The 22439-nt window shown below is 40.3% G+C and overlaps 1 protein-coding gene across 2 annotated transcripts; it reads right to left on the bottom strand.

The window, feature by feature from the left end:
• Positions 1-3736: 3736 nt before the first annotated feature.
• LEP (leptin) lies at positions 3737-21442 on the bottom strand. Of its 2 annotated transcripts, none has more exons than XM_031939006.1 (3): positions 21332-21442; positions 9408-9583; positions 3737-5715 (listed from the first exon to the last, which is right to left on the bottom strand). In XM_031939006.1, the coding sequence occupies exons 2-3, from the start codon at positions 9549-9551 to the stop codon at positions 5356-5358; spliced, it is 504 nt and encodes a 167-aa protein (XP_031794866.1). In that variant the 5' UTR covers positions 9552-9583; positions 21332-21442; the 3' UTR covers positions 3737-5355. The 2 variants fall into 2 exon arrangements, with proteins under 2 accessions (XP_031794866.1, XP_003771632.1); XM_003771584.3 differs by lacking the exon at positions 21332-21442 and adding an exon at positions 20910-21183.
• Positions 21443-22439: the final 997 nt, after the last annotated feature.

Here is a 22439-nt window from a genome sequence, read left to right as displayed (position 1 = left end):
AACAGGCCCTTCCATTTGGCTTGGTCATTTGATAGAACTGGCATTAACGGGGCTTTGCCTCATATAGAGTGGCCTTAGAAAATCCACTTCAGGATGCTAATGTCCCTGAGAATCTGTGCTGACAGTTTCCCAGCCTGGCAAATTTTGCCTCCCTAATTATGCTCCATTTAGGCCAATATTAAAATTAGCCTGCATTCCCTGGATGTTTGCCAACTGGGCAGAAGAGGGCAGATGGCCAAATGTCTGTTGGGTAGCCAGAAAGAGCCAGCCCAGAGTTTTAAATTTTCTAGTAGATAATCAGAGGGTTAAAGAAAGGGAGAGACCCTAGCTGTCTTTGAATAAGTCAGCTAGGTGCCTCAGTGCCTAGAGCTTGGCCTGGTATTAAGAAGATCTGAATTCAATTTCAACTTTAGGCAACTCAATCTTAAACAAGTCATTTAATCCCTGCCTGCCTCAGTTTCCTCATCTGTAAAACAGGATAATAATATCAACTAGCTTCTAGGGTGGTTTTGAGGATCAACTGAGATATTATTTATCAAAAAGCTCTTCGTACAGTGCTGGGCAGAGTAGGTGCATATAAATGCTGATTCCCTCTCCTGCTCTTTGAACCTTTGAAGAGCAAATTGTTCTAGTTGATCCTGGTTGAAAGAGTTAAGATCAACTGGGACAAGTTACAAGCAGAAGGATTTCAGCTCCATGTGAGGAAGAAGTTTCTAACATTTAGATTTGTCCAACTATGGGACAGACTATCTTGTAGGGGAATGAGCTCCTTGTTGCTTAAAATTTTCAAGCAGAAGTCACATAACTATGTTAGATTGTTGATTCAGGACTGGAAGGGACTGCAGGATCAATTCTAATCTCTCTATTTTATAGCTGAGGAACTTGAGAAGCAGAGAATTTTGAGTGACTCGCCCAAGATCTCGCAACCTTACATGTTAATGCCAGAGGCACATTGCTCTAAAAAAAGTGGTCAAAAGAATATTACATTACGGCTTTCCAACTTTGGCAATGTTACTGTGAAATAAATCTAATGGGACACCTTCATGTGGAGTATAGGTACTCTCTCTAGAACAGAAGTTCTTAACCTTTTTTTTTTTTTTGTATTGTAGACCTTTCTGGCAGTCTGGTGAAGTCCTGCTTGCTATCATGTTTTTAAATAAAGTACATAAGATCACAAACAATTATATTAAGAAGCTTCTCAAAATGCAAAAACAGTTCACAGACCTCTGCTTAAGAACAAGAAAATTCTATTCTCATTGTCCCGGCTTCATCACACCTGTTTTCTGTAAGAGGAGGAAGTTTTGGCTTCATTTACCTCAGGAGTATACATCATTCAATGACATGTTAAAGAAATCCATTGACTTTGGGACATCATTTACAGACGCTTCTGGCTCTGTGTTTGGGGGTAATCTTTTACCCTGAATAAGTGGGAGCTGGCTCTACCTGATGCTAGGGTGGAATTGGCCCCACTTGATGGATGGGATTGTACCAAGCCAGACCCTATTAAATAAAATGAGCTTTGGGGTTGAAGCACCCACCTCCACCCCCGCCACCTCCTCAGGAAACAGCAAAAGAAAATTAAGACTTGGGGGGGTGGTAAAGGTAGTTTATTTGTAATCTCCTGAAGTTTTCTTTTCAACAACGGATGGAGAAAAATGCAAACAATTTAAATTTGGCTGTGCCCTTGTGAAGAAGTTTGACTTTAGAATTGATGCTACTTGGTTTTACAAAAGAAGGAACCAATTTTTTCTTTGTTTTGTTTTTCTGTCTGAGCAAAGGGTGAAAAAAGATGAAGGATAAGATTTTTGAAAAGGAACCCAGACAGTTGTTATCTTGGGGGGTGACATTATATAATCCCCTTGCTTAAAGACCCCTAATGCTGACTGTTTTACCTCTAAACTCTTTGTCTTTCAAGACCTTTCTCAATCCCTTCTTCTTAAGACTCTCTTGATCTACCACTTTATAACCCAGCCAATCTCTAAATATAACTTGCTCATTCTTATTTTTTGTGTATCAAAATAGATTAGAATTTCCGTCCCAAAATTCTTCTTCATCTCTCTGATTATTCTCATCCTGCCTCCCCTTGCAAACCTGCCTCAAAATTCACCCTTTCCAGGAAGCCTCTCTGGTCCAAAGCAACTTAAGCATGTTCAGTCTCCCTAGACGGGCTCACGGTCCAACAAATCTAGAACCAGGAGCCCAGCCATACCACTTACGAAGTGTTCAATCTCATATTACAGTTAATCTTTTAACCTCTAGGTACTTTAAGCTCTCTTATTTTTTAAATTGGGATAAAAACCTGCCTGAACTACTTTAAAAATATCGTTGGGAGGTAAGAATGGAGGTGAAAGGGGTTTGAAAAATGAGAAGTGTGATAGCTAGTTACTACCTTGTGGTTCCCCCCAGAGATTTGGTGCTCAGCTTATTTTAGGGCCTTGCTAATATGTTTTGCTTTGCAATTATGCTTTTATTATTTCTGTTATAACCAGAGGCAGAAGTTTCACTTTTAGCTTTTCCCAACTAGGACACCAGTTCCTTGAGAGCAAAGAATGGGGTTTTTCTCTTTTCTTTTCTATCTCTTTATATTATATGGTAGAGGCAGTTAGGTGGTGCAGTGGATAATGTGATGGACTTAAGAAGACCTGAGTTCAAATCCAACCTCAGAAACTTCCTATGTGAACTTGGGCAAGTCACTTAACCTTTGTTTTCCCTTGGAGAAGGAAATAGCAAGCCACATCAGTCTATTTGCCAAGAAAACAGTATGGTTCAAGGGATCACGAAGAGTCAGACGTGACTGAACAATAATATATGGTGCTGTTCAGTCCTCAGCAAGCAATATCTAAACAACATCGACAACTTCATTTAGCTTGAAAAAACAATCAAAAGTAGTCTCTAAAAGTAGCCTTTCAAAGGCTGGTATATTTTAAACAGGAAAATCCCATGCCTTCCTATGAGCCCTCATGGCTTGGATCAATAGCTCTGGCCACAGGTAGCTTATCTTACAGACGCGATTGCACTTTGATTCTGATATCTCACTGGTGCCCATCCAGATCTCTAGACCAGAGGACCATCCTAGGTCCTCTTCGATCCCTCATCAAGAACCCTCACCAATGGAAAAGAGGAAATCCTCATCATTAGATCATTGATTCAGAGCTGGAAGAAGTTTTAGAGGTCACTAGTCCAAACCCTTGAGGAACTGAAGTTCAGAATGATTAAATGATTTGCCTAGATAAGTCAGTGACAGAGCTTGGATTCTAAACCCAGGTCCTCTGAATTCAAATCCACGACTTTTCCAACGATCCCACTCTGCCTCTACCAGCTGAATGAACCGGAGAGAGGGACTCTGCTTTGGAGGAGACACCAAAAAAAGAACACCACAAAGGAGTGATTAATTCATGCCAGAGGCTCAAGTGCAGACACTTTTGTTGTACAAACAATAAGCAATTAGCCTGAGGCCACAAGGAGAACCAGACAGCTCTGGGTAAGAAATACTGGTTTGAGTGCAGAGACAGCGTCTCCCATTGAGTATGTAGCAGCTTTTCTTCTACATAAATGCTGGATAGTGATGGGGAAAAAACAAGCATATAGTATAGGAATACAGATTTAGAGCTGGGAGAGACTGTAACTAATCCTTTCATTTTACAGATGAGAAAACTGAGGCCCAGAGAGGTTATGTCAAATGAGATAATATGGAGATTATATCAAATGAGATAATTATAAAGTACTTAGCATAGTACCTGGCACAGAGTAAATTAAATAAATGCTTATTTCTTTCTCTCTTCCCTTACGTGATGTTCACTGTAGTAAGGATGTCTTCTGTGTTAGAGGAAAAGGGAGAGAGTCCATCACAATTAGCCAATGAGTCGGTTTCCCTTCTCTGTTGGGGATTTATTGTTTTTCATTCTCCAGTAGCAGGGTGAGGTGTGTGTACATTTTCTTTGGTTCCGCCATTCTCCATTTCCACTTTCCCAGCCCCCCATCTAGAACACTTTCCTAGAGGGTTGTCTCTGCCTTCAGTGCTCTTTGCATTCTCACTCTGTTCCTAAACCCCAAGTTTACGACTGCCATTAGCAAAGAGCTGTTCAGAGTCTCAAAGCCCCAATTTCCACAAATTCCTTGAGATTTCTCTACAGTTTCTTGACTATGATTTGTCGCTTCCTACCTGTTTCTCTTCTCTTTTGCTGTTTTTGGGAAAAAAAGTTCTTTCGGTTGGCCACGAGAACTGAGAAATTGAAGTTGCAGTACTATTAGTAGCACCCCATACTTGAGATATGTGGTAGGAAGATGAGAGGAGGAAGTGGGGAAAGGACTCTTTATGCTAAATGTTATTCAAAGGACACACAAAGTAACAACCCATTTTACCCTGAAAATGCGATCCCATCCCATCTTACCCCTGAATTTCACTGCTGAACATTCCATTTCAAAGCAGTTCTCATCTTTTTTTTTCCCCCTTAAATAATCTGGTCCTTGGTGATCCATTTGAAATGGCATAGAAGCCAATAAAAATATATCACTTTAATTTAAAGTCAGTTCCAGAAGAAATAAAGAAGAGTTAATTCCACTTGGTCTGGCTTGAAAGCCTCGATGCTCCCAAAGTCACTCAACAGGACCCAGTCTTTACTTCTCCAAAGGCAATACGGATTCTGAAGCACTCTTAGTCTGAGCTGGTCTGGAATAGACCATAAAAGTAAATGCAGCAAAAACAACCACAACAAAAACAAAAAACCAACAATAAATAAAAGATTCTAAGTCGTGCCACTTAGGAGTTGCCAACAGCATCTGGGGGCCATTTCTTAATAATTCAAAATGGGGCTCCCCACAAGTGTTATTTCAGATTGAAATCTTCTGATGACTCTTCGAAGTTAGAGGGAAAAATTAAAGTTCCCATTGCCTGAAGTCACGACTGCTCACATTAATGTGTAGTAGGGGTTTGGGGGAAGACAGGGGAGCGGGTTTGGCAAGGAGGTGAAGAAGGGATAGATATCAGCTCTGTCAGTAGCTGAAGAGTTCAATAAGAATCACACTATGATGTACCCACTGTTCATTGAATGGCAACTTGAGCCAAATTTTGGTATATGTGTAGATCTTTAGCTTCCAGCTGTATATGACTTTTGTTTTGCTTTGGAGGATATGACTGGGAGGATTCATAGGTACCATCTTATATCCCAGGTAAAGATACAGTCAAAAGTCTAGATTTTGCTGAAGAAATCTAAAGAAGTTTTCTACTCTAGGTTTTTCATGAACCAGAGGAAATCTCTCTCTCTCTCTCTCTCTCTCTCTCTCTCTCTCTCTCTCTCTCTCTTTTTTCCTTCTCTTTCTCTTTCTCTCTCTCTCTCCCTCTCTCTGTCTCTAGCTTCAGCAACCATGGATGAGATCCAGCTGTTGGAGCATGCCATATAGGGATTTCTGAAGTCGGCTCAGGGTCACCACTTCCGTGGAATAGAGTGAGGCTTCCATGACACCTTCCAAATTCCCCAAAGCACTCAAACCATCAGCTTCATCAAAGGGACAGCTCTTTAAGGAACCCAGCAAATGGAGAAGGTCTCTGAGGTTCTCAAGGTCATTGGATATTTGAACCATGTTTCTGGAAGATAGATTGGAGAGGATCTGCTGGTAGATGGCCAAAGTCTGGTCCATGTCTGACAAACTCTGGAAGGGATGGAGTCCTGGGATGAAGTCCAAGCCAGTTACCCTCTGTTTGGCAGAAATTGAGTACTGTGTGAAAGGAATAGGGAGAAAGTCAAGCACAGACATTGAGTTAATTTCCCTTCTCTCTGGGCTTTAATTATTAGCATTCCCTAATAGAACACTAGATTTGAAGTCAGAGTTCTTGACCTTATTTTTTTAAAAACCTATGTATGTTATCTTTGGCATTATAAGTCATTTTGCCTCTCCAGCCTCAGTTTCCTGATCTGAAAAATGGGAAGGAAGAGGTTGGATTATCTCTTTCAGTTTTAAATCCTAATGTTCACCAACCTCCAACCTGCACTTTTAATCCAGTCAAATCTCCTAAATATTACGTGGATATTCTCTGATGCTTTGTTTCTGCTGTTTCATCTGGAATACTCTTCCTCTTCCATTCCCATTCTTCCCACTCAAGGTCCAATTTAAGCCTTATCCCTCTCACAGCACTACTCCCAGTATGATTAATCCAAGATGCGCTTAGTAACTTTTTATTGATTTGAACCGAATTTTAAAAAATTAGTTAAAGTTGGGATGTCATTGCTCCTGGAAGCATCAAGGACTTTTCCTGTCACAGTCCTGTGATCTCTAACTGCAAATGGCCAGGATTTCTAGTACAAGTATGCACCTGAGTGCTTAGGAAGGTCTCAGGAGGTGATGGCAAAGACATAGGGTCATCACTGTCCAAACCCTTTGCTGTATGGACTATTATGAGATTTCTAGACGCTTATAATTCAGCACACTGTTGTGCTCTCCCCATATCACTTATAACAGGGAAACACAAATATAAACTCCTACAGAAAACCATTCAGGGAACCACTCACCAGAACTGCTCTGTTCTGTAAGTCTCACCTAACTCTCTTGCTCTCCCGAACTGCCTACCATACAGGCAGCCTCAGAGAAGTGAGATCAGTAGTTTAGGTTACTCATTGTATGAACAGTATTTCACCTTAAGCTTTATCCTCTCCTCCTCCCTTCTCCTTGAGTTGCAACCCCCACAGCTTGGCTAAATTGCTTGTGATCCAGTTTCTTAATCAACTAGAGCCTGTGCCAATCAACATTTGTGACCTAGTCCCTGGACTCAGGTCAAGACTCTCTCAAGAAAAATCAGAGATGATCGCCCCACCTCCACTACTCCTTTCTTTTCCTTTGGCATACTTCCTTCCCTCAATTATCTGCTGTCAGACAAATGGGCCACATAACCTGGGCCCTTGTCGTGAACACACCAGCCTTTCAGAACCTCATCTGATTGATCTAGGAGAGTCTGGGATCTCCAGCTGATCTCTACTTTCCCCTTTGGGGAATTCTTTGCCTTTCTAAGAGTACTTTCCTGTAGTTTGTTGTCTGCCAAGCTTACTGCTTGGGGGCGTCACAATGCACAGCTGTGGGAATCTTTAGGGGAATTTTGGACTCTGACCTCTCATTCCCATGTGTGAGTTCAGGATCTTTAACCATTTTTATAGTTTAATATATATGATCTATGTAATGATCAACCATGACTCTGATAAAGAATGCTGCCTATCTCTTTATAAAAGGGGTTTTATACTCAAGATGCAGATTGAAGATATATATTTTTGGACATGGCCAACATGGGAATTTGTTTTGCTTGACTATGTATATTTGTTTCAAAGGCTCTGTTTTTTGGTTATGTTTTTGTTTTCTTTCCAGTGCAGGGGAAGGTAAAAGAGGAAAATGCTTTTAAATAAAAAATTAATTAAACATATATCATTCAAGAAGTTTTACTGATGGCTTTTTAAAAAAATTCAATTTCAATTTCTCTCCCTTGCATCTATTCCACTGGGGGGGAAAAGAAAAACAAAATTCTTGTAATAGATATACATAGTCAAGCAATAAAAAGCTACATTGATGTCTTTTGTTTTTCCTTTACAGTGATTTCTAAATATATCCCACTCCCACCCTTAATGAGTCCTCCTTTCCAAACAACTACAAAAATCAATGGAGTAAAATCCTCCAACACAGTGTTCTTGTCTGACAGTATATGAAGTATTCTGTGCCCATAATACCCCCTTCTTAACCAAGAGTAGAGAAGAACATTTACTCATCTTTTTTCTGGGGCCAAGATGGATCATTCATTACAGTTATTTAACATTCGGCTTCTGTTGCCTTAACATATTCTTTTTGGCTCTGAACCAGCACCCTTCATCCTGCCTTCTAGTTGCTCATTTATTTCACATCAATCAAAGCAGTTAGATCTCCAGGAATAGAATGCCCACCTAAATAGTCTGTTGAGTCCTTATTTTGGCTTTTTCTTCTTGCATTACTATCTCCTCCCAGCTCAAGATGACTCTCAGATAGCAGAATTGATGATATATTCTAAAGCATGTCTGAGACTGCATCTCAGTTAAATAGCAGGGAACCCTGGCTTAGCAGCTTCCTAGCCAGAGGAACTGCACCTTTTGGGACTATCTCCCCCTGTCAACCTGTCTTCAATATAAGCTAACATTGCCAATTCTGTAGAGAAGGACCAGGGCTGGGTCTTAAGATCTAGTTCATACGGACTTAGAAATGTCAGTGTCTGCTCTGGTTGCTCCAGGAACATGGGCAGGCAAACAATAGTGACTGGAGCAGCAGCCATGCTCCTGCAGCCCAAAGGTCTGGTCCCACCGTCACCTGTATGGGGCTCTCCTGCTGTGCTATAATCTAACAACTACCTCCTGTTGTTCCTGCAGCTGCTCACCCAGCAAGAGTGTGACCTCCATCAGGCCCTCTAGCATTATTGGAAAGGAAGGATAGTTTTCATAACATATTGTTCTTACCACTCAAGTTATAGGAGTTCTCTAGCATAGGTACACCTAAGAGAATTAGGGAAAAGTTCTGAAAGATTTGTCATTGATCTTGTGACATGGTATCTTCCCTGCCCAAGTTGTCTGGTGCAGGATGTAACTTAAGACTTCATTTTCAGTTTAAGTATAACTCACTGTTGTACTCTCCTACCAGGGACACTTTCAATATAGATGTATGGTACAAATATAGGCATACAGGGAAAGGTGTTGAGGTAACCCAACTTTTCAGACCTTTACTGTTTTGCTATTCATGTGGTCTCCATTCATATGGATCTGAAACTGTCTGCTGATTCCAAGTCTACTGCAGTTTTTACTACATTATCTAGCAAGAGAGGATGAGAGATGGTGCACCATGATTGCCTCGACTTCCCAAGAGAGAACAATAAATGCTACAGGCTACCCGATCTGGATACAGACCAACAGAATATTCTATCATATCTAACTTATTTGAGTTTTGGTTTCCTTGATGGTAAATTAGAATTAAGCATGGCTAATTTTGGTTATTGATGCCATTGGGTTTTAAAGGGACTGCTCCTGCAACCATCGGACAAAGATAGTTTTCACTTGTTTTATAATAAGAACAAAGCAGAAGAAGGATAGATAAGACTGATGGTCAACACATATTTAACTTGTATAGAACTGCTTGCCATCTAAGGGAGGGGGTGGAGAGGAGGGAGGGGAAAAGTCGGAACAGAAGTGAGTGCAGGGATAATGTTGTAAAAAATCTCCCAGGCATGGACTCTGTCAATAAAAAGTTATAATTATGAAAAAAAGACTGATGGTCAACAGAAGAAAAAGTAGGATACAGAAGAAAACCAGAGGCAACGAAAGACGCAGCCCCTAGTGCTAAGCCATTCTCTGGGAAGGGAATCCAGTCTAGATCCTATCCAGTTTTATTGCCCATTGATGCACTTCCCCTACCATGTGCGAGATGTCGTTGATCCTCGTGATGATGGTCTTGGTGAGGGTTTTTGTGTCATCTTGGACTTTCCGTATGGGTACCGCTTGGTTGTAGTAGAGGTGGTGGCAAAACCACAAGAAGCAGAACAAAGGCACACAATGCATTTTCCTCTCCAAGGTGAATGTGCCTGATTTACCTTGAAAAGAAGAAACAAGCAAACTGAGGTGCAAGTTATTCGGAGAACCCAGGACAAACCTTACACTTGGTCCTCAAATGTCATTGTTTTCTTCCTTGACTGCTTTCTGGATCAAAATCCAGGATAAGTCATTACCAAGAAATATTAATGGAATACATTCCTTAAGCAGTGACACAGTGAATAGAGAGGGTGCTGGATCTGAAAGTCAAGAAGTCTTGAATTCAAATTCTGCCTCAGACACTTACTAGTTTTGTGACTCTAGGCAAGTCACTTAAATTCCTGTTTGCCTCAGTTTCCTCAACTATAAATATGAGGATCATTAAGAGCACTTGTATCTCAAGTTTGTTGTGAAGATCAAATGAGATACTGTTTGCAAAAAAGTGTTAAGCACATAGTAAGCTTATATAAATGCTTATTTTGTTTTTAGAAGCTGTGTGCAGTCTCAATTCATAAAAATTATGGTGAAATTTTGTTTTATTTTTTAACCCCAAATTATATCCTGGTAAATTTAGGTTAGATTAAGTTTTAGTAGTGGTAATGATGTTATAACTGTCTTAACATGAATTAAACATGCAAGGCATATATAGACACAGCTCAGGTGATCTGCATAACTATATAATTTTTGTAATTTCCACTGGGAACTTTTGTGGAAGAGAAATACCTTTCTGGGCTACAACCTCAGGATCATATCTGTTCCTCCTTTTGAGCCTCTGTTTACTCACCATCCATTTCTAAATTCTTTATAGTATAACTTATTTCCAAGATGCTAATGAATCTGCCTACTCAAAGGTTACCACTGATCTTTTAACTTTTAAGAGACCCTTCCCCTCAGTTCCCATCTTCTTAGCCACTTTGAACACTGTTGAACACCTCCCTGGTTGCTCATTTGCTTCTTAACTGTCTCTTGGTTCTCTCCTGCCTCTCCTCCTTCTTCTTTGACTGTTTTTTTATTTGTCAGTTCATTAACCATCTTCTGACCTTACCTGTATAAAACCCACTTTTATCAACTTCCATGGGTCCATTTATCTCTATGAAAATGACTTCCAGATTTATTAGACCACCCTAATCTCTTTCTAGAATTCTAGTTCTTTACTGTCAAATACCTGCTGGCATCTTCACTTGAACTTCCTATGAGCATCTCAAGTCTAGTTATGCCCCAGATGTAATTCATCATCTTTCCACTCTTTATCTGTACCTCCTATAAACTTCTCTACTTCTGATGAGACCATTTCCATCCTCTCATTCACTTAGAGTCATCCTTGACAGTTCCATCTTTTTCATTATCCTCAGCCCTCTCAGATCAATTGCTACTTTCTATGGATTCTATTTCCATAACATTTCTCAAATTCATCCCTTTCTCTACCAACAAAGATACCTTATCACTTCTTACTGTCCCTCAGACTTTCATCACCTCTTGTCTTGATTATAGCAATAGCCCCCAAATTGATTTCCATACTTCCAGTCTCTCCCCATTCCAATCCAACCTCCCTGGAAAAAGAGGTCAGACTAGTCAATAACCTCAATGTTGGTAGGGCAAAGTTATACAGTTTGGGATTTGCTGTGCTCTTTTTTTAAATTAAGCAGGGCTTACATCAACCAAAAGGCAATTAATTCTCTAGTCTTTTCCTATTTGGAATAGTCACACCAAGAAGGAAACTTAACGTTTTCTAGCTTATCCTCCTTTTTTGAATGTTCTAATGAGCAATTTGATATAGTGGAGGGAAGGATTTCCCTTATAATATGAAAAACTTTGATCCAAATTCCATTTATGAAATTTTTACCTGTGTACAAATCATAACCTTTTTATACTCAGAGAAACTCTCAAAGATTTATCAGCTAAGTTATAGATGCATTGGGAAGGAATTTCCCATACTAGGAGTTCCCTACGTTGATGAAATCACAGATCCTTCAAATATTTCCAGATCCTAAGTATAAAGGCCCAAATCTCTCCCTTGTTGTGTAAATAAGATCTGATTTGTTCCATAACAATCATGAGCCCAGTTGAATAGAGGTTGGCATCTTTGAATTAATGTTGAAGAATTATAGAATCTCAGAATCCAGGTTGGAACGAGATGCCAGAAAGGCATTACAGTGCCTAGCAATTTGTCATCCAATCTCTCTTGAATACCCCAGAATCATGGGGATCTCATTACCTTTGGATGTTTTAGGGGTTAGGAGGTTTGTTCTTATACCAGTTAACTAAAAAGCATTTTTAATACCTTCTATGTGCCAGTTACTGTGCTAAGTACAGAGTATACACACAAAGGGAAAAATGTTATATGAGTACTTGAAGAACTGAGATCCCAAGAGAAGAGACAAAAAACAAATAGCTATCTACAATTAAATGTAAAGTAATCTCAGGGGAAAGATACTAACTTCTTAGTAAAACTGGTAAAGCCCTGCTGGGATATGAGCTGAGTCCTGAAGGAAACTAGAGAAACCAGGAGGTAGAAGTATGGAGGGGTAGCATCTTAAGCATGGAGGTGGGAGTGACAGTGCTTGGAGCCAATAGGAGCCTCATAAGGTAAGGATAGCAAAGGAGCCAGTGTAGCTGAATTGTAGATTAAATGGAAGCAAGTCAAATGTAAAAAGGAGCCAGATTGGGAGGGGTTTTCAAAGCCAAACAATTTGAGGCTTGATGCTGAAGGGATCAATAGGGAGCCACTGGGGTTTATTGAATAGAAGGATGACATAGTCAGGCTTGTGCTTTAGAAAGATCAATTTGGTAGTTGAGAGAAGGATGGGTTAAAATGTAGAGAGATATAGATCAGGAAAGTCCAGTCAGAAGGCTAATGTATTCCAGGGATGACGTTGTAAGGGTTTGGTAATTGGTAATTAGGTGAGTTGGGAAAGAAGGGGGCTTACATACATGAACTGATGCCGAGTGAAACAAGCAGAACCAGAATGCATTGTACACAATAACAGCAAGAATGCGCGATGGTCAAGTATAAAAGACTTGGTTCTTTTCAGTGGTTCAGTGATTCAAAGCAATCTCAATAGACTTTGGACAAAAAAAAAAAAAAAAAATGCCACCTGCATCCAGAAAAAGAACTAAGGAGACTGAATGTAATGATTTACACATGCTATGTTCACTTCTTTTTTCTTTTTTTTTTAATCTCTCCCAGGATTTTCCCCCTTTGCTTTCTGATTTTTCTTTCCCAACATGATTCATAAAGCAATGTGTGCTAAAAACAAATAAATAAATAAAAGGGAAAAAGAGAAGACGGTTTTCAGGGGAAGTTGTGACGGTAGAAATGACAAGTACAGGAGCATAAGTGAGGAAATGGAGATGGCAATGAAAGTGTGAGGATCATGATACTTTTCATAGTAGGAGGAAAGTTCCGGAGAGGGGAGAATTTGAGGAGAAAGAGTTCTGTTTTGGGCACGTTGACTTACAGATACCGATGAAATACCTAATTTGAAGTGTATAAAAGGCAATGTGGAACTGTAGCTCAGGGGAAACATTAGAGCTGGATATATGGAACTGGGAATCATCTACATACAGATGACAATTAAACTTATGGGAACTAGAGAGATCAGCAATAAAGAAACTATAGAGTGAGAAGAGAGAACAGACTCTTGAGAAACATTCATGGTTAATAGGTATGACTTGGATGAAAATTCAAAAAAACTGAGATGAAAGGAGAAAGAGGGGATAGAGAAAGAGATGGAAAAGAGAGAGAGAAGAGGAGGAGGAAGAAGGAAGCAGGGAGGGAGAGGGAAGGAGGGAGGGAAAGAGAGAGGGAGGGAGAGAGAGAGAGATTGAGAGAGGGAGAGAGAGAGAGAGAGAGAGAACAATCATGAAAATCTAGAAAGAAGAATGCATACTGAAAAGGGTAATAATCCAGTATCAAAGATTGCAGAGAGCAGAATGAGCATTATAGAAGGGTAGTAGATTGACCAAGTAAGCCATAACTTTGGAGACAGTAGCTTCAGTTGAACGATGTTAGAGCCAGATCTCAAGCTTTTTAGAAATTAATGAGAGGAGAGGGAGTAGGATATGGTTGTATTTATCGATCAGTTGATGGATATAAGGTTGTCCTATGACAGTTTCTTGAAATTTTTGCCACCCGTGACCCTTTCTCACCTGAGAAATTTTTACATGGCCCCGTATATATAGGTATTTAAAATAGGCATACAAATCAAGCGTTCACTGATTATAAATCATAATTTTGTGACCCCCACATTCAGTTATGAGACCTCATATGGGGTTTAACAAGCTGGGTCTCTTAAGGTACATTTTTATTATATTATTTCAGTTTAGCTTTATCTCAAAATCATTACAGTGGCTAGAGTCCTGTCTCTGACCTCTCATCCCCATGATCCCCATCTTGCTCTTGTTGTCTGACCATTCACATGGATCTCTACATTGTTTGCTTTCAGCCGCTCCTCCTATAGTCCTGTCCCATCAGTCAACTCAGAGTTCCATTATGCCTTGGTTAATTTCCTCCCTGATCTGCCCTAACTAACCATAAGGTTTCTTCTTTTCCTAAGATTAAGGTCGAACAATAAGGTAGCAAGTTATGTAAATGTTTTTACTTCTGGTACTTTAAGTTTAGAGATTTGTGGGAATGGAGAGAATAAAGGGCTTTCAGAGATGGTACATACAGTCTTTCCAGATCAAAGCAACAAAGGGCTGTGAATGGGGAATGGGAGGCTTTTTCAGCAGAGAAATCAAGACAACTTGTAGAAGAGCCAAGAGCTTACAGCCCACTGGGCGATTTTTCCATCCACTTCAAACCATTGTGGGCGTTGATGGCAAGAGGGAGAGATCTGACTCTCAGATTGGCCCTGGATTTTAACTTGCCCAGCAGCTAGTCTGAAGCCAAGGCTAGCTAGCCCTCATCCATGTTCTCATTGGGAGACAAATATAGGTTAAATAGAGCTGTCGACTTTTGTATGCAGTAAATACCGACTTCATCTTGGCTTCCACTATGGCCACCGAGCCTTGTTTCCAGCACCCTTTTTTCTTAAAATATTTCCACATTTTATTCTTTTCATGAAAACATTTTAAGGAGGAAATCACTTAATTAAAAAGCATTTATTAGAGTACCATGTGATGTTCTAGTTCCCTGGACCACAAAGACAAAAGTGATACTATTAACTGCTTTTGTCTACTGGGTGAAACGGTAAGCATACAAAATACATTCAGGATAATGGGGGAAGAACCATTAAACATGTGGTTCAGATCCCATTTCTGACAAAGTTTGTGTAATATTAGACAAGTCATTCAACCTCAAAGAGGGAAGACTTGAACTGTTGGAGGTCAGCTCTATATCCACAAAACGATGAAAAATTTGGCAAAATTTGTCTGTAGGTTTCCCCTAGCTTTCATCTTCCCCTCCACTGCTCACATTATGATATAGGAATCTTAGTGATTTCATGACCATCTAAGAAAAAAAAAAATCAAATAGCAGCATTATGGAAAGGCATTTCAGACACCTTGATTATCTCTAATTAAAAGTATAGGTCTTTGAATCACCACTAGTTTTTTCTCATCCAGTCCTCTGACTTTCTGAAAGAAGTCTGGCCAGGGTACATATCTTCTGAAATCTTGAGGGAGGATGAAGAGCATTTGCTGCCACTACTTTTAGCAGATAAATCTGCTTGGGCTGGCACCTTCTTTAGGGGTGCCCCAGGAACGTGGATTAGGTGTCATTTTCGCCACTGCCTGAGCCTTCCTACTTCTTTCCTTTTCTCTATAATTCTACAATTCTCCAAGACTTACAGGTACAGGAAATTCAGGAATGGATTCCATCCTTTGCCAAGACCTGTCCATAGTGCTGAGATCACAATCAGGTTACACACTCACTACTATTCATAATCTGATTCATCTGTTTCTATCTAATAGCCCTGAAGTAATAATCTCTTACACTAGCTCCTGCCCTCATTGGCATTCTTAGAAACACTTCCTGTTTGAGGGAACATATGTCTCAGTTTGAAGGGGCAGTGAGGTGGTGCAATGGGTAGAGTGAAGGACCTGGAGTCAGGAAAAACTGAATTCAAATCCAGCCTCAGACACTAACTGGGTGACCTTGAGAAAGTCACTTAACTTTTGTTTGCCTCAGTTTCTTCAACTGTAAAATGAGGATAATATAGCACCTACTTCTCAGGATTGTTGCTGTGAGAATTGAACGAGAAAATTGTAAAGGAGCTAGAACTGTCCTGGGCACCTAGTAAGCACTATAAATGTTAGATGTTATTATTAGACATTCTTTTAATGTCTCTTTGTAACCAATATCTCCTATATGGTTCCAATCAGGTGCCCCTTAGGCAATTTGCGTTCTGAGTCCTGGTTCTCTCTTGGTTGCTGGCTTCATGTCTTCTTGAATCCAGACCCATTCCTATGCTTGATTTTTCACTTTTTATTTCCAAACTTGCCTTGGCTTCCTCAGTTCCAATTTTCTGCTTTATTTCTGAGGTTCTGACTATCCACAATGTCATGATAATATTATGCCTTTTATTCTCCTCCACTCTATGAATATAGAAAGAGATCCTAAAATTGTGATATTCATCACAATACTCTATATAGTATCCCACAGTTGATGAATTTTACTATTCTTACAGCTCTACAGAATAGGAATTACAACCTTGCAACCTTACAAGATAAGGTATTGCAAAAAATTACTGTCCCCATTTTCAGGTGAGGAAATGGAAACTCAGAAACTTGCCCAGAATCATATAATTAGGAAGCATCAGAACCTTAGTTAGAGTCTATATCCAAAATCAGAGCTCTTACTACAATGATTATTCTTCACACGAAATCAATGAAAACTTTTGGTGTTATCATTGCTTCTTGATTTGAGGCTGAAAAAACTGACAAAGTGAGAAGAGAAGAGTGAAACATTTGGGTTAACTGTGTAAAACTAATATTAATTCATAGTTTGGCAAACTGCTTTCCATTTAAGTCCAATTATCATATGACACACTAATGTTTATAAATTTCCATTTAAGTCTCATTTTCATATGGCATAATAATGTTTATGAATTTCATTCAACATGTGTCAGATTAACTTTGTTGTAAATTTTCTTTGAATGTAATCCTTAATTGGTCCATATAACTCAGCTTTCATAGTTTGTGGCTTATTAAGCATAGTTCATTTGCTCAGAACTTTAAAAAAAATAGAGAGAACATTATTTTCCTTCTTCCACTTTTCTCTCCTTCAGAACAAGTGCAACGTTTGCAACTATACTGGAGCCGTCTCTGTTTCCCTACCCCAACTGCTCCTCCTTTTCATCTCCAGCAGATAAAGGAGAAAAGATATTTTCTTAATGCCCACTTCAAGCTCTGAATTTAGGACACTCAGCATTGACTTGTGTATGTATAAAGAACCTAAGAAGCCAAAATTGGAGAGATGTGATTCAGTTTAATAAATATAGCATATAAGAGACCCATTTTTTAAAGTACAGGATAAAGAGCCAGTGGCTTTGGCTTCAGCCTCTGACACACAATGGCTGTGTGATCCTGAGAAAGTCAGTAAACAAGCATTTATTAAGCACTCACTATCTTCCAGCCTTCATGTTAAGGATAAAAATGTGGATTAAGAAAAGGAGAGTAAGGATAAAAGGAAAGGCAAGTGAGACAGTAGTAGCTCTTAAGAAGCTTACTTGTACTCCCCTGGGGGAGAAAATATGGAAATGTCTAGTCACTCAACTTCTCAATACCTCAGTGTAACTTGCAGAGATGGTGATTATTTACATAGTTGAGAGAATTTCTTCACAAAGTTCTCTAATAAAATCACTGGTATGCCGCTTTCTCTCTTAGTATATTTGCACACACACACACACACACACACACACACACACACACACACTTTCACATACAAAGCCAATCACAAATGGTTTACAAATGGATTCTTTGTTTTCAAAGGATTTACTTAAAGTTCTTTTAAATTGCAAGTTTCCTAGCTCAGGGAGGGGGTCAGATCTGTGATTCTTTAGGAATTCCTAGGGGAATAAACTCCCTCTAGTAATGCAGACTTTCTCAGAAATTTAGAGGCTATGGGAATTGTCCCTAAAGTTTTTTGTTGTTCAATTGTTTCAGTCCTGCCGGATTCTTTGTGTTCCCATTTAGTTTTTTCTTAGTAAAAATTGTGGAGTAGCTTGCCATTTCCTTCTCCAGTTTATTTTACAGATGAGAGAACTGAGCTAAAGAGGATGAAATGACTTGCCCAGGTTCACACAGTCAGTGTCTGAGCCTGATTTGAATTCAGGAAGAGAAATCTTCCAGATCATCTGCTCTATCCATTGTATCACCCAGCAGTCCTTAACTGTCCCTAAAGCACTCAGAGATGAAATGAATTGCCTAGGGTCATGCAATTTGTATACTTCAAAGCTAACTTTGAATCCAGATCTTTTAAATTTAGAGAACCGTTCCCTATCCACAATGCCACAGTAGTCTCTCATGCAACCTGTGCTAATAGTGTATAAATGCAAAGGCTTTGTTGTGCAGGGAATAGTTTAGGGCTTTTCATGTTTAAGAAAACTGGGGCCAAGATGAAACCTTCACTTCTTTCTAGTTGATTAAAAAAGACATCTTGGAGGGGTTTCAGGAGCTTTCAGACAAAGATAGAAAGGAGAAACCAAGCACTCTTCCATTCCTGCATTGGGTGGTGATAAGATTGACTAATTGGGAAACCTGATTGAGTTGCTGTTAAATCATGGACTTGTTGTTCAATGGTATGCTTGCTAGTGGGATGGGAGAAGTCTCCAACACTCCGTTCCCCAGAGTCACTCTCTCCTTAACCCCCAGTTCCAGCCCGGACCAGGTTGGGGCAATGGCTTAGGTTTTGCAAGGTCAGGTCTTTTTTCAATACCAATCTTCTTCGCCTGCCTCCAAACTGGCCGCTCTGTTCAGACATCCCTGCCCTCAAACTGCAAACTGGCAGCTCTGGACAGGAATTTACTGGAATTTGCTTTGGCTTCTTCTGCAACTTGGCTCTTGGTGCTACTTCCTGGAGAGGAGGGTAAGGGAGATATTTCCCCAAAGTGCTGAGAATGGTCATTCTAAGTATAAATTTAGAAAATGGAATGATACTTTGGCCAACATGGAAAATTTCCTCTCTACAACTATGTTCAGTACAGCCAAGTTTGTGAAACTATGGATTCCAAGAGTACTTTCTTCTCTCTTCTCCTCTTCTTTCCTTTCCTCTTCTCTTTCTCATCTTTCTTCTCTTTCTTGTCTCTCTCTCCAGTATCTCTTTCATTTCTCTCTTCTATCTTTCTCCTTCCCTCCTCATTTCTTTCCCTTTTTTCCTCTGCCTTCTGTTTTCCATTTCTCTCCTCCTCTTCCTTTAAAAACGTTTAAAAAGGGATTAAAAAGATAATGGGATTTAAAAATAAGATGGGGAGAGAGGAAACCAAGCATGTTTTTTGGGCACCCTGCCAGTCAAGGTGACACTATTAATGCTCTAATTCTCTAAAAGGCAGAAAAGGCCACTTCAGTTGGGAAAAGACAGAATGCTCTCCCTGATAGGATCCAACTTGCTATTATAATAACAAACTCTCCAAATAACAAATTCTTAAAAATCAGCACCTATTCTTTAGGTGATTTTTTTTTTACAAGATTTAACAGTATAAGTTTGCCTACCAGGAGATTTGTGCAGATCAGGACAGGTGGATAGAGTGGCGGGCCTGGAATAAGGAAGACTCAACTTCTTGAGGTCAAATATGACCTTAAGCATTTACTAAGTGTGATCCTGGGCAAGCCATTTAATCTGGTTTGCCTCAGCTTCCTCATCTGCAAAATGAATTGGAAAAGGAAATGGCAAACTACTTCATTATCTCTGCCAAGAAAACGCAAAATGGGAACATGGAGAATGGAACTGAAAACACTGAAAAAAACCACAAAGAAGGAGATCTGGACTTCTACATCAATGGGGCCAAACTGGAAAGAGTCAAAATAAAGCTAGTAGAAAATGGTCAAATTCTGATTCTGCCTCTTGTGTGACCTTGGCTGAGTCATAACTACTCTGAGCTTAAGTTTTCTTATTTTTAAAATGAATAAATTGGATGAGATAAACTTTGGGATCCCTTTCTGTTCTTCTTTTGATCGTACAAACTTGAAATCATCAGATTTGGGTTGAACTCTCAGTAGCTTTGTGTAGTGAGAAAGTTATTTTAACTTCTCTATACCTTGGGCTCCTTCCTTGTGAAATGGATATTATGTATACACCAGTTATCTGGGAAAACCAGTTTGTAGACCTTAAAATGTTACATAAACATGAATTATTATCTTCTACACCCCAGCACCACTTTGACAGAAACCACTCTGTCGCTCCCAAATTCTCTTACAAAAACCTAGACTTAAATATCTATGATTTCCTTCCTTCATTCCTCCTTCCCTCCCTCCTTCTCTCTCTCTCTTTCTTTCTTTCTTTCTTTCTCTCTTTCTTTCTTTCTTTCTCTCTTTTTATTTTCTTCCTCCCTTCCTTTCTCTTTTCTTCCTCCCTTCCTTTCTCTTTCTTTCTTTCTTTTTTCTTTCTCTTTTCTTCCTTCTTTTTTCTTTTTCCTTCCTTCTTTCTTTCTCTTTTCTTCCTCCTTTTTTCTTTCTTTTTCCTTCTTTCATTCTCTCTTTTTTCCTTCTTTCTTTTTCCTACTCTTTCTTCTCTCTCTCTTCCTTTCTTTTTACCAGTCCTCCGACTTCAATGACACAGAGAAGCTTATCTGAAGAAACTTCCTCTATCAATACAGATGGACACCTTCCTCACAGTTCATAGTCTTAAACATCAAGAGGAGAAATTAAATAGATTACTCAGGACTACACAACTAGTATGTGTCAGAGTCAAAACTTGAACCCAGGTTTTGCAATCTCTCTGAGGCTAACTTACTATTCACTACCCCAAGCTACTTATTGTGTTGAAATGACCTACTTGGATGAGAATGTTAGGGCAGTAGATAGATAAGTGAAATGAGAATCATCTGTGGCACACTTTGGTATAGTAAGGTAAGTGAGCAAAAGTTGCTACGCTGACATTGGTCCATCAGTAAATATTTGCTCCCTTAATTTTCCAAAAACCAGGGTCAACACCTGGACTCTATTTAACTAAGATTTCTCTACTTTCTAGAATGTTATGTCTAACTGGATGCAAATCAATTAACCAACTGTAGTTCACATTGGTTTATACAGCGGCAAGAAAGGCAAGATGCTGAGAGGTATATAATAAATTCCCATGGGATCCAGGCAGATGCTACCACTACCCCATACTGCTGAGGTGTCTTCCAAAGTTAAAGGCCAGGCCAGCAATCATCAACTTAATCCTTCACACACCCCCACACCCTCCTTAAGTCCTTTCTCTTTTGGGGGGCAGCTTTTGTCTAGTCCTACCTCAGCTTCCAAGCTTGAGCGAAATTCACTGTCCTCTCTGGAAGGAGAATCCGGTTCTTGGAGATGTGCTCTGGGTAATTTCCAAAGCATCTCAGCTCTGAAATAGGGCCTTCTCCTTGGACAGATCTAGAAATTTCCCTCCATGGATCACCGCTCGTCCAGGAGCTTCCAATTTGAGGTTCAAGATCTCCGCTCCTCCAAGGCTGACTGAGCACTCACTCCCCCCCTGCTTCCCAGGGCTGCCTTTCCTCTGGCTAGAACTTCGGGTCAAAGTTACCAAATGAGAGGCGATAAATCAGCCCTGATCCCGGCCTGCCTCCCCTTCCCTGGAGGGTGACGGGCTAAGGCTAGCCAACCCTGTGGCTGAGCTGCCTCCAAAAAAACAAAGTGGAGAGGGAGAAAGGTGAGCACTCGGGCCTTACCTCGCAATCTTGTCGCTTCTGCGGCTCCTCTGAGGGCTCCATGGGAGCCTCCAGTCCCTCTTATAGCGCGGAGCAGGCCTTGCACAACGGCTACCCGACCTATCCCTCTTACATAAAAGCGCAAGTGACCTGGCGGAGCCACTGGGCCCTCCAGCCTTTCTGTCTGTCTGATCTGATCGAGGGGGTTGGGAGGGAATCGCTGCCCCGGTGCATCCCGCCCAGGCGCGAGCATCGGAACACCTTACACACACATACCCTTTTTGGGAGTCCCCAAATCCCCTGGGGATGGAGGGCGAAGACTCCCCTGAGTCCTTACGGGAGATGTTGGGGTGACTGGCTCCCCCCAAAAACTGCCTACGGGGACCTCTGCCTTCGAACTGGGCCTGAGGATGGAGGAGGGAGCGGGCTCACGGGATTTTGCCCTTTCCAGTCCCATTATTTTATATAGGAAGAAACTGAACCTCAGAGAGGTGAAGCTGCTTATCCGAGATGGCACAGCCGGTGATTTGCAGGGTCACGAGTGGAATCCAGATCTCCTGACTTCTCTCTCTTAGGCTAATTCGCTTTTAACAAAAATTGTGTAAGCGCCTAAAATGCTGCAGTGAACAAGACCCTGCGAATGCAAAGATGAAAAATGACAGTCCCTGATTTCAAGGAGATTACGGCGGAGGAGGGGGATACTCTCCGACGGCTCACTGATTCGTTTCCCCTCCTCCAGATTTAGTGTGGTTAGTACAAAGAAGCGTTCTGGCCCCTGAAATCAGGAAGATTCAAAGGGTCCTTGCTCCGACACTTGCCAACGAAGTGACCCTTGGTAAACCACTCGTCTTTCTGTTTTTCAACAGGCCCATCTATAAAACAATAAGACACAACGTCACAGGGTTTGGGTAAAATTATTTATTAATTTTTAAAAAATAAAATTCTTTGAAGGTTTGCAAACCTAAAAGCGATTTATAAATGTTATCAGTGTTGTTATTTCTTCTGTGGGGATAGGTGGTCAAATGAGACAGAGACACAGACATTAGCCAGAGGATCTCTCTCACAGACGGCTGGTAGCTAAGGTGAATAGAAATGATGAACTTAAATTTAGGAAGATCTGTGTCCAATT

The sequence above is a fragment of the Sarcophilus harrisii genome, chromosome 5 (genome assembly GCF_902635505.1).
Source record: "Sarcophilus harrisii chromosome 5, mSarHar1.11, whole genome shotgun sequence".
Lineage (NCBI taxonomy): Eukaryota > Metazoa > Chordata > Mammalia > Dasyuromorphia > Dasyuridae > Sarcophilus > Sarcophilus harrisii.
This window is presented reverse-complemented; position numbering and strand designations above follow the sequence as displayed.

Bases quoted from the DNA above. Each gene is read 5' to 3' on its own strand.
- LEP (XM_031939006.1), bottom strand. From the start codon at position 9,551: ATGCATTGTGTGCCTTTGTTCTGCTTCTTGTGGTTTTGCCACCACCTC. The intron at 5,716-9,407 runs GTAGGGGAAGTG...CCTTTCACACAG, and splicing joins TCAACGACATCTCGCACATG to TACTCAATTTCTGCCAAACA.